Source organism: Ceratotherium simum, chromosome 38 (genome assembly GCF_057802395.1).
Source record: "Ceratotherium simum simum isolate JZ-2026a chromosome 38, ASM5780239v1, whole genome shotgun sequence".
Lineage (NCBI taxonomy): Eukaryota > Metazoa > Chordata > Mammalia > Perissodactyla > Rhinocerotidae > Ceratotherium > Ceratotherium simum.
The window spans coordinates 6,788,388-6,803,912 of NC_141937.1; the positions used below are offsets into that span (position 1 = coordinate 6,788,388).

At 39.5% G+C, this 15,525-nt stretch overlaps 1 protein-coding gene across 1 annotated transcript in view; it reads left to right on the forward strand.

Moving 5' to 3' along the window:
- Positions 1–15,525, forward strand: part of PRKN (parkin RBR E3 ubiquitin protein ligase) — a 1,259,401-nt gene that overhangs the window by 387,104 nt on the left and 856,772 nt on the right. Inside the window, exon 3 of the mRNA XM_014795395.2 lies at positions 10,300–10,543. Within this exon, the coding sequence (XP_014650881.2) occupies positions 10,300–10,543 (244 nt within the window). The remainder of the gene's footprint in view (positions 1–10,299; positions 10,544–15,525) is intronic.

Here is a 15,525-nt window from a genome sequence, read left to right on the forward strand (position 1 = left end):
CCCAGAATGCTGTTCCCTCATTTATTAGTTTCTGGGGCTGTCATAACAAAGGACCACAATCGTGGTGGCTTAAAACAACTCATATTAACACAGATCTTGAGGCCAGAAGTATGAAATCAAGGTGTGGACAGGGTCTCTTTCTCTGAAGGCTCTAGGGCAGAACCCTCCCTTGCCTCTTCCAGCTTCTGGTGGCTTCTGACATTCCTTGGCTTGTGACAGCATCACTTTAATCTCTGCCTCCATTTACATGTGGCATTTTCTTCTGTGTGTCTGTGTCTTCTCTTGTAAAGACACCAATTATTGGATTTAGCATGGGCCCTAAGTCCAGGATAATTTCATCTCAAGATCTTAACTAATTACGTCTACGAAGACCCTATTTGCAAATAAGTTCACATTCTGAGGTTCTGGATGGACACGGATTTTGGGGAGACACTATTCAACTCACTCTACTTCCTTTAGTTGGAAGAAAATTAAAGTGAAAGAGAGATTAGAGCTTTCTTCTATATCAAGGCACTCTGCCGGGCTCAGTCTTCCTGAAGCCGTGCCTTTGTCTTGATGGGTTGAGGTCTGAATTTTCATTCCCTCAGAAACTCGTTTATAAATGAACTCCTATCTTGCCTTTCCATTTTCTCCACCAGAGCAGAGGAAGTAACTTGAGTTAATATAGATGCAAGTAAGATGTATGAAGTGTAAGTCTGGCTTTTCACATATGGGTTTTCATTAGCTTCTATTAAGAGAGGGACACAAAATACTGCCCCCAAACTTTGAGGCACTTTCTCGTAGCCCCTAAAGTTTTAATAATCCCCCCAATGGATTTTTAAAAATTTCTTCAATTGATTTATCCAAGGAGAAGACTGGATGGGCCTCTGCTGAGCTGTTCTTCTATCCTTATAATACCCTAAGAACATTCCTGTTATGAAAATGATAAGTTCTGTTAGATAAATTTAGAAAAAAGGTTTTTGCCAAAGACAGTATATATCACACTTATTTCAGAGTAAAGATCCAAAGCTGAGAGTCCCCTGGTCCTTGCCTCAGGACAGTACATCTCTCTCATTTACCTGCAGCTGACTCTGTGGCCCTTTGACCAGCGTTATGTCAGCCTGCAAGAGCTGTGACCCTCAGGGATGTACTTCAGGTGGCCTGTGGCCCTAACACATTGTTTCTCCTGAATAAATGATTACAGGAAAGAATTAGTTAGGTCCAAGATCTGCAATGGAAGAAATGAATACTGTTTATCCTTTCCTGCAGTCCCGTGTCAGAGTCTAGGAATTTGTCTTGATTTGCAGACTTCCAGTGCCTTCCTACCAGCCACTGTCTGGAGGGCAACTCAAGCAGACATCTGGGTAGAGTGCAGGTGGGAGAGAGGATAGTAGTTTCATGTTTTATTTATCAGAGTAAAAGAATTGTTGCACATGACATAAGATATCCAGATTATGAAACAGGAGCTGACATAAGTAACAATGTGTTGTATTTATATCTGAAATTTAAACCTGAGGCTGGAAACTTAAGGAATTTACAGCCAAGGTGTGAAACTGTTTATCTCTGTGTCAGTTGTTTAAAAAAATAAATACGAATGCCTGTCAACTCGTGTTTCTTCCTTGCTGCTGAAGAGCTTGACTGCACACTACCCTCCTCCTCCTCCTGCCCCTGCATGGTGGATTCGCTCGTGCTCCACCCAGGGTCCAAGGGACATGAAGACCTGGGATTCACTAAATGGCCCCTGGATGGCACATCCTAGAGGATGGTGGTACTGGGCTACATTGTCTTGCTGGCAGTAGGGCATCTCCTTGATTTAGGGAGAAACTTAATATTTAAGAATAAGTTGCCCCTGATTATTTTTCTCCCCTCTAAAGTCTACACACCTCTCTTTTTTTATAGCTCTGTTTGTGATTGGATAAGAAAATATCCATTGCTTTTTCCTCTCCTGCCAAAGGTTTTTTTTGAGGGGGGTGGGATCTATTTTAATGTGGTCAGTGGTTCACTCTAGCTTTCCACTGATTCGAGATAAGCATTTCCTGTGTGGTCCAATAGTTTGTTTTAAAGACATGAAATAAAACTTATTTCATTCCAGGTTGGCTACTGATTGATTGCAACCTTGAACAAATCAACTTATTTCCCCGTGTTTAGTTCCTTAGTTCTTGGGTCCACGGTAACCAGCATTGGGCTGTAACTCAGGCAAGGGGCACACCTAGTTCTTTTTAGTTCTGGCCGGGCAGTGCCCTGGTGTTCACCTAGGAACCCAAGAGAAATCATGGATTAGAAATACAGCACACTCGGAGGCCCGCCCAGTGGCATAGGGGTTAAGTGTGTGCGCTCTGCTCCTGGCGGCCGGGGTTCGGATCCTGGGTGCGCACTGATGCACCACTTGTCAGGCCATGCTGTGGCGGCGTCCCACATAAAGTGGAGGAAGATGGGCACGGATGTTAGCCCAGGGCCAGTCTTCCTCAGCAAAAAGAGGAGGAGGATTGGCATGGATGTTAGCTCAGGGCTGATCTTCCTCACACACACAAAAAAAGTACAGCACACAAAAGAGGGATAAAGAGGGAAGGGAGAGGGGAGGGACGGAGGAAAGAAAGGAGAGAAGAGGGAACAGGGACGGGGAGGGGAGATCATCTAAAGACCATCAAATTCTTTTACAAAGTGGAAGTATAGGATGGATGAGGAGAAGAAAACCAGACACAAACAGGGAGAATAAAATGATGGCAGACTGTTTTTAGAGCCTACCAACGAATAGACCCCCAAAAAGGATATAAAGGTATTTTAATCCTTAGTGAGTTTTTTTTTTTCTTTTTCAGTAATAGCCCCATTACTGCAAAATATCTTTTCTGCACATTATTAGCAAAATCTCTTTGGCAATAATAAACGTTCTTGTTGAGTTTTGGGGAAACAGAGAACGCAGTGAGAGAGAGGTGGGGTATGGAATGACGAGTTTGGGGTGACAGTTTGCCTGCTTCATATTTTTTCTCTTAGGGTCGAGTTCTTTGAGGGTAAAATATCTTTAGGACACAGACGTAATATAAAGTAGACTATTATTATTGAAGATCCATCTCTTTGCCATATATGCACAAGAAGGAGAGTATGTGTGTCATCCCCCCACCACCACCACAGGAATACTATAAAGCTTAAGCAATGACTTGTAAAAAATTAATTATGTTGAAAAAAATCCATATATATGTTTGTTTATAGTATTTATCATAACTAGTGATAAAATAATATTTAAAGAAATGGCACTGGGAGGGATTTCTTGTAAAGTTTACAATATAAAACACGATTTTCACTTGGTTTTAATGGGCCTACGATTGATTATCTGTTATTCTTTGTATTTAGGAAAGGGCAAACAAGGATAAATGGAATCCCAGACCTCGCCCACACAAACAGCACTAACCTCCTGTCACAATAAATCATTTACTGCCTGGTTAATGTGTAGCAAAGTCAGTTGATTCTTATTTTGTCTCCCTCCCCTCCCCTGTTGAGCTCCCTCTGGTAGAGGTCCTAATGAGCAGAGAAATGGTCCCAGGCCTGCAGTGGGAGGGACGTGAGAGTGACATGGCTCAGACCCACACTGGCTAATTAGTGTGGGGCTAATTCACCTTTCACAGTAATTGTATTACACGGCCTTTGGCAACCATAGAGGGGCCTTTCAGGGTCTCTGCATAGCATATCTTTGATTATAATGAAAACCAGCCATAAGAAATGTGCAATAAATTCAAAGCACAATGCACGAAGTATCTGTCTTTTAAAAGTCTCTCTTTTTTTAAAAAAATGAAATATCAAGTTAAAGGAACAGTTTTTATTCTCATCCAATTAATATAAATTGGCATTTAGTGTTCACTGAAAACTTCGAGGGGAACTGGAGTTCAAGGGAAAAAAAAATCAGTGGAACAATTCCTTTCTGGTTATTCTGACTCACTCTGAACATCTCTTAGCTCCTGTTGTCTTCAACCACGTTATTGCATTGTAACCATACAAAACATTTCTAAACCATTAATCATTATATTTAAAAATATCTTTAAATAACTTCCTAAATAATTGCCATTATGTCTTTCTTTGACATAGAAAATATATTATTAAAGACTCTGGTGGGCCTACAAAAATATCTGTTTGTTAGAAGTTATTTTCGGAAGAAGAAAGTAACAAGCATTCTGAATTTTTAACAGAAAAAAAAAGAAAGAAAATTTAAGTTGTTTTAAAAGTGTTTCTTCAAAATTATCTAAGAAAGAGCTTCTTAATGTCGAAATAATTTTTAAAATTAAAATCTGATAACATCATTGACTATTAAATTAGGAAATCTTTTATCTGATAATTCTTGGCTGATCATATTACTGCTTTTCTGGGAAAAAATTATGTGCTATTAAAAATTCAAATGAAAATCAGAGATTTTCAGACCTTAAAATGTAAAGTTAGTACACAATAGAGACTATGACTGTCTTCCAACTGAAATAATTTAAGCATTTTGTATGACAAAATACCGTTTAACAGACTTAGAGCTAAAAATGAATGAATAATGCTTTAGCCTAATTTAAAGACCGTAGAAATTGGTACAGTAAGTATGCTGATGAATGTAGATGGATCAGTATGCTTATAAAACTAAACTGGCTGGAAGGTTCTGTCCAATATGTCTACTTTATCATGAACTCAAAGAAGTGGAGAGTCCAGTGTGGGGTATTTGAAGGAGCATTGGGTTTATAGCCAGAAAACGTGGGCCACAGAGCTGGCTCTTTCATTTCTTAATTCTGTGTCTTATTTGGGTGAGTTACTTAAAGCCCCCTGAAATGTTTCCTCACCTCCAAAATGGCTGCAGAAATAGGTATGTGCTTCACAGGATCGTTGAGTCCTTCCACAAACCCACGTGGAGATGTATTATGAACATGTCCGTACAGTAGATACTGTAGATACAGTGTTAGAAGGATTCAGTATCTTTTCTGGAAGATGGCACTGCCTGGGAACAAAGAGAAACGTATCACAGGTAAGTGCAGCACCATGTGACAAGTGCTGTCTTCTCAGGGCGTTGAGGTCTAGAGGGGAGACCACTGAAAGACAGCTGGAGCTGGCCCTGGCCTTCAGGGGCTGCGAGGCCTTGTTGCCAGGACACCTCCACCCTCTCCTCCTTACTTTGCAAGCTTTGACCGGTTCCTAGATAACTGGCACTGGCTCTTGCTTTTGTTGTCTTTTTTCTTTCTTTATCAGATCCACTCAGACTTTCTTTTGCTCCTCGATAGTCCCAGTGACTATCTTCCCCAGTTTCTAACATTCCAGGTATCTGGCTCTTCTCCTAATCATTGCTTTGTACCTGGGACAGATCCATTGCAGCTTTTCCAAACCCCTCTCTTCACCATGGCCTCTGTAGACTTGTCCTCCTCTCTCTACCCCACTTCCTCTCAGCAGCCACACTGTGGAGATTGGGGGAGTCAGGGAAGGATATTGGGGAGTCCTTGGCCTGGATTCCTATCCTGGCTTCACACTTAGGAGCTGGGTGACATTGAATATGTTATGGACTTCTCTGTGACTCGCCTTCATCTTCTGTTGGAAGATATGAAGAAATGAAATGAACAACAGTGACAACAGTAATGTTTAAAGAGCTTTATTTGTGCCGGGCTCAGTTCTCCTGGCTTTACACATGACTCACTGTGGATGGTAGCAGTGGCTCCCTTAGAGGACTATGGAATATTAAACAAGTTATTATATCTAAAGACCTTGTAACACAGTCCACAGGATAGTTAGATCTCAAAATATTATGTATTTATTTTATTTTTATTATTAATGTAATTGTTATTGTTATAGCACATGAAAGCACTTTGTTAATAATGTGACCTTATTAACTATTTTTGAATCTCATTATTAATCATTCTAGAGATTATCTGTCTAACCCTTCTTTAAGTGTTTGGAAAACATTCCAATAACTTATCAATCCCTAGTAATTTTTTTTGTTAGAGTAACATTACTTAATTTTACAAGGTTTAAAATGTTAAGAATATTTTGAAAAGCATTATCAGGTTTTTTAAATTTTGCTTATTTCCAGTGTTCTCATTATATTACCATACTCTTAAATATTTGAATCCTAACTACATGCATCAAAGGGGCTCCTTTTTGGAAAAAGAAAGATACATCAATTTCTTGCATATTAAATGGCCAGTTGGGTGAGAGTTGGTCACTGGTTGGCAAACAACTCTGATAGATATTTTGTTAATACTGGGGTATCTCAAAATCAAAACTTCTGTAGAGAAAGAGCCCAAGATACTGATGTCTCAGTCGCCAATGGGACAATAACTCTGCTTGGCAGCATGAGACCAAGCCCAGTTGGATGAATACCTACTTGTTTTGTCCACACTAAACAACTTATGTCACTGCCTTACTTGTTGAATTAATAAGTTGTTATTTAAAAAAAAACCCACAAATGTATTATGTTTCCTCTTTGCCAGGCAATATTCTGGTTATTGAGGAAATAAAGATAAATAAGACATTGTTTTTGCCCCAAGGATGCTTAAACCCTTATTGGAGAACTCTGCTGTCTTCCCAGTGAAAATCTCTACCTCACAAAGCTCAGGAATTATTTGTATGCCATGGGAACTAAATATTATTTTGGGCTTTGGAGTGGCTAGACAAGTAAATGTTATCCAATTTATTGTCCGCGGGCTGTGTTATTAACGTGGCTTTGAGCTGAACTAGCATGATGGTGCAGTTGTGCCGTCTGCAAAGGAGCTGCTTCCGGCGATCAACACGTTTTCTATGAGGGAGTCAAAGAAATAAGCAATGAACTCGCAGAGCCGTGGATGGGGACTGAGGGAAATACGTTCTATAAATATCACTGTAACTACTGAAATCTGTTTGGGGTCTTTCTAGTCCCCTTTGCAGCTCTACCCTGAGCATTAGGAAAATCTGCATTTGACAGGAAAATCTCAGTTTTTGGGTTTATTCTATATTTATCAAATTTTAGTAGCCCCTGAGATTTTGCTCAGGTTCTTCATGTGTTTCATGGCATCTGAGCATCCAGGGATGTTTTTTGGCATCAAGTTTAAGTTCACAGAAAGCTGGAATGTTACCAGAATAATTGTCACATCTATAGCTTCTGTTTATTCCACCTTCTTTGTACATTTTCCAAATAGGGTTGTGTGAGTGGTGCAGCCAAATACGATTCTGAGGCTTTATTGATGCACAGGCAAGGGACCCATCCTCTTTAGTTTTCAAAACTCATAAATGATGATAACAATACTAAAACTATGTACTGAGTTATTACTATGGATCGGAGTGTGCACTCTTTATATTTCCTTAAATCTTCAGAACAGTCTTCAAAGTTGGTAATATTATTGCCAATGACAGATGTAGAAATTGAAGCTGAGGGAGGAAAAGTAATTTGCCAAAATCTTACAGCTAATAAATTACATCGGGCTTGAGTCTGTATGACTTTACATTCCATGTTCTTTCTTCCACATTCTCCTGCTTCCCCATGCAGCACTTTGGGTGTTGAACTTATGACGATTTATATTTATTTGTTCATTCATTCTTGTTGCCCCTCAGTCATTCACCTTTTCAATTCACAGACATATTTTTCATATCTACTAGGTTCAAAGCGCTGTGTGAGACATTCTGGTAAATAAAAAGATAAATATGACCCAGTCGCTGCTCTCAAGAATTTCTAAATTAAGTCGGAAGATCAGACACACACACACACACACACTCCCCACACACGTCCTGTCCAGGCTCTGACCACTGCAGTAAGAAGAGCACGAGGGGCAGAGACGGTTGGCATTCAGATGAGAGAGAAAGGCATTGCTTTCATCTGGCAGGATCACTTGAAGCACACAAGTCCTGATGTGGAGAGAGGAATTGTATCTGACCGAATTCTTAATCCTCCTTGAGAAGGACACAATGTGAATAAAAACCTCAGGATATGTTAAGATGCTGATTCTCAGCTGTTTCTTCTTGTTGCAAAGCTCCTGTCCTCACATGCCCCGCCTTGAGTGTACTCAGACCTTGATGTCTGTTTGTTTGAAATTACTTAGGCTAAAGACTATGTACAGTTCCTAGAGTGTCAGCTAAGCACTGATGTGATGATAACTAATGATAAGATGTCGATTAGGCCAATCAGAATGGAAAATAGAGTATTGTCAGCTATTACTGCTGAGTGAACAACTGCAAAATCTCAGTGCCGTACATTAATGAGCATCTCTGTCCTACATGGCTTCTGGTCAGTTGGGGGTCCTGCCTTCAGCGGGAAGGCTCTGCTCAAGCTGTGGTTGTGGTTGCACTTGATCCTCCCTGTGGGTTGGGCTCAGGTCTCTGCCACGTGTGCAATTCTGGGGCCCAGACTGAAGAGGCAGACACTACCCAGAGGTGCTCTTTGGATGGCCATGGCTTGGATGGCCATGGCAGTGGTGCAAATACATTTTAAGTCCCTGGTTCAATCACATCTGCTCATGTCCCCTTGGCCAAAGCTGATTACATGGCTGAGCCCGAAATCAAGGGTAGGAGGAGGGGAGATGAGAGTGAATATTTTTGAAGAGTAATCTAATCTACCACATGTAAAATGAAAGAGAGATAAAGAAGATAAAAATCATGAGACAGTTGATCTAGAAAGGAGAAAAGTCTAATCACAGTTGAAGAAGGTGGTAAGACGTTAGATTCTATTTCACAGCTAATTGTGAGGCACTTTAGAAAGATGGTGGACACACACCACAAATTCTTGTGTATAATGGATTGTAGGGAGAGAGCAGAGGTAAGGAAGTAATTACAAATCTATTGTCACGATGGAGGCCTCAAATGGGGAGGTGACCACTGGGATGTAAAGGACCTAGGGGGTATTTCAGAGTCAGAATTAGTTACTTTTGGCCTCTCGCTGGATGTAGCAGAGGAAGGAGGGGTCCAAGGTGGTGATTCTATTGACGCGCTTAGAAGACATGGGAGGCTAATCAGAGTTTTAGGTGGGAGGGGAGGGCTTGACACCTGGATAATATGGAAGATGGCTGTGCTTTGACAGAAATAGGAAAGTCAGGTAGGGGTGGACTGTAAGAACAGAGAATGATGAACCAGTGACCACTGCTGAGTGGGAGCTGTCCTGGGGAGTGACGCAGAGCTGTGAGGACAGGCGGCAGGGAGAACAAGCATGTCAATGTGACAGAGGTCCAGGGTGTGGGATGGAGAAGAGGAAGGAATGGGATTTAGGACTGGAGGGCATCCTGGTGACCTTCTGGAGTTGAGGAGGCAGACACCAAGCAGTGGTGTGCCGGCAGGAAGTACCAATGAGTGAGGGGCACCACTCTTAAAGTTGGATAGTGATGGCAACAGAGCGCTGGGTGGGGCGGGAAGGGGGCAGGATTTATTATTGTTATTAGTATCCTTGTGTTTTGCGTGGATGTTCTCTGAACATTGCTAAGATGAGAGAGAATGGCGACAGGTAATTTGAAGACGTTGAGATTCAGGGGTTTATTGAGAGAGTAAGCTCTTACTCTGTGGGAATAAAGTAGCAGACAGATGAGTGATTATTTCTATCCAGTAGATATTCTGAAACCGGGATTTGATTTAAAGTAGTCTAGTTTGTGTCCTAGCAAATAATCTGACTTCTAAGTTTGCTTCCACTAAATTTTAGTCTCCTGTTCATACGTATCAGTATATAGGTGCAGAACATTGTTGTAGATGTTCACTGATTTTACTTGTGAAATAGGGTGAATCAGTGGACGACTCCTGGGGTGGAGTCACATCGGGGTGCTGTTCACTTGCCCCTCCCCATTGGTCTGGCGATGTGTTTCCTAGCGCTGCAGGCGGTGTTGTGGAGTCCACCGTACGCGTTTGTTGTAAGTTCTAGAGAAAGATGCCCTGTGATGGATAATAACAACTCTCCGTGCTTTTTAAAGCAGAAACAAATGCCAGTATTTAAATTTGATAATTATGAGGACATACCACTTCTGAAGTCAGCCAGTTTTAAAAGAATGTTACTTTTCACTGGGCTTCTATATGGCGTGTGGTACATTTTTTTCCTACTACATTTCATGTCCCTTTGAATGTTACTGTAGTTTTCTGTGGTTGTGTTCCTTCTACCCCCCCATCTCAGTTTCTGGCCGCAGTTCAGCATAGCTGTGTAACACACACGTGTGTGAGTGCTGTGGCCCTGCTGGCGGGGTAAGTCTGCCTAACTTGATCAGTCATACCTGTCATTGTCCTTTAAGTTCCGAGACCGCGGGCAGATCTCGTACCTAAACAGATTTTAGAGTCTTTGCATACTCTAGGACTGAGGACAAGTTCATCTTTATCTGGCGTTTTCATGCTTGCCCCTTTCTTGTGTGTTTTCACCTTCCTCCCACACAGAGCTGTGACCTGGATCAGCAGAGCATCGTTCACATTGTGCTGAGACCCCAGAGAAAAGACCTAGAAAGGAACACACCTGGAGAGGACGGCCCCCGAAACGCTGCCGTGGGGGGCTCTGAGAGGGAGCCTGAGAGCTTAACGCGTGTGGACCTCAGCAGCTCCGTCCTCCCCACCCGCTCGGTGGGCCTGGCTGTTATTCTGAACGATGACTGCGAGAAGGATGCCCCGCCAGCTGGAAGGCCAGGTAATTGTGAAGACTCTGTCTGTGGCCAGTAAAGCATTTTCTGTAGTAAAGTCTCCATGGAGAAGGGCCTCCCTATGTGTATATTTAGTTCATTATAAGTTCTAGAATGAGACAGCACCAGAAGCAGTGTACTTGGATGTAAAATTTGAGGTGAATACGTTTAGTAAGTACAATGAAACAAAATTGTCATGTTAGAATGAACATAAAGGATGGAGAAGGTGTCAGGACCATGATGAAAGTATTTTTTTTGAGGAGCTAGGGGTGGTGGGGACATGTGATATGTTGTGCTAGGTCAAAATATATGATTATATATAATCATATATATAATAAACATCCCTCTCAATGTTTGCCTTTCTTTTCTTCTACTTCTGAATTTCTTAAAATAAGTTTAGTTGATTATGTTTCTGATAATGTAAAGAAATTTTAAAAAGCAGAAGGAGAACTTCAGAGGTAATTTAGTCATCTGCAGGTTCTAAGACAACGTGTTATAATGTTAAGAATATCCTTTGTGTGAAAGGTCCTTCCTTCTCTCTATGCTACAACCAATTTCAAAAATGTTTTCCTTTGGCAAGGGTGGTGCTCCCTTTGTTATCTTGACAATGTTAATGTTTCCTTTAGTCTTTTATTCTTCAATCTAAGTAGTCAAAAGTATAACAGGATTATTTCTGTGTGACAGAAAACACAAAATAATAACAATGACTTTATAAGGTAAAGGTCTATTTCTCTCCTACATACAATAAGTGAAGACATAGGCAGTCCGGGGCTAGTATGGCTTTCACAGTATCAGAAAGTTCTGGAACCAGCAAGATGGAGGCCTAAAATAATACGAAATGTCTCCTGTTACATCTACTAAATAAAATTTAATAAATTTTAAAAAATCATAGATGAGATTGCAGATAAAAGAAGGAAATTTTCTAGGGACGAGTGAAAAAGTAGAAACAACACAGCTGTCTTTAAATACAAGCTTGAATATACCCAGAATTTAAGTGCATGAGCTGATATTCTGGTGGTCCTGAGGTGGTTGTGGAGGGGAGAAAGGCTGTCCTTCACATACACTGGGCACGTAGGAGACTAAAAAATATATGTGAGAAATGGGCAAAAAAGTAATAAATGGGGAGAAATTAGATAAATCTAAACCTCTCCTATACCTATGTGGTCCAGAATGATAAGTAATATAAATCTCAGTCCCAGGGTTATGGTACATCTGATGTTTCAAGTAGAGCATACATAAAATCCTTCCAGAGAACACTTGGGTGACATGGCATTGGTGCCTCCAGAGTGAACCAAGCCCTACTAAAGGGACATTCATGATTAAACATTATAAATCAAACAAAGGAATTTTCCACCCTGAGTGGACGTGAGCATACACCATAAACTGGAAGATTGGTTTCCCCCAAAACTTCAAAAAATAAAATGTCAATTTGAAACAGAATACAAACAAAAATGTTTTATGTTAATTAAAGCATAAAAGAACAAATTGAAACCTAAAACACAAAACAGACATAATAGAAAAAAATTGCTATCCAATAGAAGATAATTTTAGCTACTTGATTAAAGAAAAATAATCCTCAGTGGATGAGTTAAAATAGCTAATTGGGAAAAGCCAAAGAGGGAATTAGTGAACTAGAAGATAAATTTGAGGGAATTGCCAATCATGTGACACAAGTTAAAATGTAGAAAATAATTTTAAGAGACAATGAGTTTGGAATGAGATGGATGAATGTATATCTGATAGGAATTCCATTATAGGAGAATAGAGAACAGAGAGGAGAGACAATTTTTGAAGAGAATGGCTGAGAATTTTTCAGCATGGGTAAATCCTCTGATTTAAGAATACATAGTCACAAGCAAGATAAATAAAAAAGCACGCAATTGGTCTTGATCAAGATAAATAAAAATGAATTAACTTCAAAAAGGAAGGACAAAGAGGAGATCTTAAAATCAAATGAAGAAAAGAGATGACCTAGAAGGGAACAATAATTTGAATGGCTCCCTACAGGAATAATAGAAGAAAAATGGTAGTGGAGTAATATCAAATGCCTGCAGGAAACACCTGGTAACAGAATTCTTTACCCAACCAAACTATTTTTCAACAGTGAGAGGAAAATAAAGATATTTTTAGACAAATGCTGAGAATATTTGCACTCAGTCTGAAAGAGCTGTTGAAGTATTGACAACAGGGAAGAATGAGTTTGAACCCAAGATGAAGAAATGGGACACAAGAGATGGTGTTCAGCAAGTACATGGGTAAATATGGATCAATCTAAATGAATGTTGGTGTGAAAAATAATAGTGATTAGTTTGATGGGTACAAAAAGTTATAAATTGCAAAGGAATGTTCAGTAAGACGTAGTTTATGCAAAATTTCAATACATAAATTCCAAAACAGTGGTGTGTATTGTTTATGGATAGGGTGACCTTATATTTTGTCCAAACAGGGTATATTTAAGAGTTAAAGGTTACATTAAAATATAATTAAATGATATATTTATATACCTTTGATCAACAAATTGGATTTATGTTAGTAGACCTATAAACTAGTTCTTTTATATGATTTTCAAAAAAGGATTCTTTCTATAAATAAAAAACATATTCATGTTCTTTAGCACAAAATTAAACCTTTATGTACATTGCCTATGCATTAATAATAATATTAGCAGAATACCCTTTTACATATTCACATACTTTAATGTTTCCTAATGTATCTAACTCTACTATCTTGTCACTGGTATTTATCTAATTATTTTATTTTATCATAAAATTGCCCTCAGTCTTCTTCAGTTTTATTTTGTGGTTAATAAATTTGGAATAATTGACACCTTCAGTTGACTCTGTAGACCGTAATACTTTCAGTTAAGAAAATATTCTCTTTCTATAGGGATTGAGATGTCAGTAGGCTCTGAGAAAATTCTGTTAAATGTCTAAGATTCTCTTTATATTTTTAATTGAAATGTGTAATTATTTCAACCCAAATGGTAGATTAAATAATTTCTTGTAAATGTACACAATATGATAAATGACAGCATCACTGTAGCAAGAGCCTTCAGACTGCTGTCTGCTCTGTGACGAGACTGTTCAGCCTTTACTTCCCACGCAGATCTCAGTTAATCTGACCGCTCATCACCCTGTTTCTCATTTACTCACTGACTGGTGGCCTGTTAGCTGCGTGTATTTTGCAGGGCTGGGGACTGGCCGTGGCACCACTTGCTGGCACGCCAAGTGGCCAGCAGGGGAGGCATCCTTGTGTGCTTCCTTCTCCCAGCACCTCCCCAGACCAGGTGAGAGCTCCTCTGGTACCCTGCCTGCTGTGCTGAAGAGGACATGTTAGTTATGGTGCATCCGGAAAGGATTAGGAAAAGAAAGATGAGTTATCCCAGGTCAACTTTAAGTCTTAACTCTGTGTTAAACTGAAAACTCTGGACTACCAGCAGCCATTGCTTAATCTTCAAAACTGGAAAGAATCATCTCCTTTTCAGAACCTCTTATTACTTTCTATTTTGTATTCTAGTTCCTTCTGCATATACTTTCTCTCTTTGAAGACAAGATATTTGTCCAATTTACTGTAGTTTCTCCCCAAATCTCCTAGAAAAGTGGGATAAATGTTTACTAAATTACTTAAAATTGTAAATGTAGTAAGCCATTCATCAGGATTTCTGTATATTTAACTTTTAGAACTAATGCTTTATTTAAAATTATGCAGAGAAAATGAGACTTCACTCTTAAAATATCTCGGTAATTCCACTGTTTGAATGAATGTAATACCTCAAATAGGATTATTTGGAATGACTGCCGGCAAGCAGTGTGCTTATGTGATTATTTTCCTTCAATGAAGATGACAGTTTGGAGTTCCTGGAGCAGTGATGCACAATGCAGATGAGTTGTCTCGGGATGCTTGTTCTGTGCTTATTCCAGGACCAGGAATTCTGACTCGGTTGGCTGGGGGTACAGGCCCAGAAGTCCTGGTGCTGATCATACTCGGAGAAACTCTGCCCCACAGCAGAGGTTTTCCAGCCTAGCAACTGTAGGTCCTACCTAGTATTCTCAACCCAGTGGGAGAAGGGAGGCGGGTCTGGGAAAGAGAGCGGGACAAACCAAGGCAGTCCATAGCAGCCAGAGCAGCCTCATATTTTCCAGTTTTACATATTAAGCATGTACAACATGTTTCTTTTGGGAAAAAAATATCTGTGGTTACAAAATGTTTGAAAACCTCTGCCTTAAAGAGAGTAACTTATGAAAAATAAACCCAATTTTCTGCATGTTTCCGGGGTGTTCAAATTAGAGAACTAAACTAACAACTAGGATACAAAAACATGCACTGAAGCTTTAAAATAAAAGAAAATAAAAAATAAAACTTTTGTTAATTTTGTCCAGTTCTTTCAAGTCTTATTGCCCTAACTTAGTAAGAAAGCATTTTATTAGTATTGAAGAAGATTTTACTACACAATAAGCATTTATCTTCATACTAAATGAAAGATTACTTTTGATGAAACATTACATGCTGGAATGAATTACTGAAATATAACTTGAAAGCATAAAATAGAAAAAAGGTAAAAATAGACAAATGTGAAAAAAATTAAAGATAAACCACCTCCACCACTCCTTGTCAACATTATACTGGAAGTCGTAGCTAAGGCAATAAGGCAAGAAAAGGAAGTAAAGGGTTTACAGATCGAGAAGAAGACATAAAACTGTCTTTGTTCACAGATAACATGATTGGCTATGTAGAAAATCTGAAAGAACTGCCAAGAAAAAAAAAATCCTGGAAATAATAAGCGATTATATCAAGGTTGCAGGATACAAGGTTAATATACAAAGTCAGTTGCTTCCCCATATACCAGCAGTAATCAAGGAATTTGAAATTAAGAAAACAATACCATTTACATTAGCACCCCCCAAAATGAAAATACTTAGATATAAGCCTAACCAAATATGCACAGGATCTGTATGAGGAAAATCACACACCTCTGATAAAAGAAATCAAA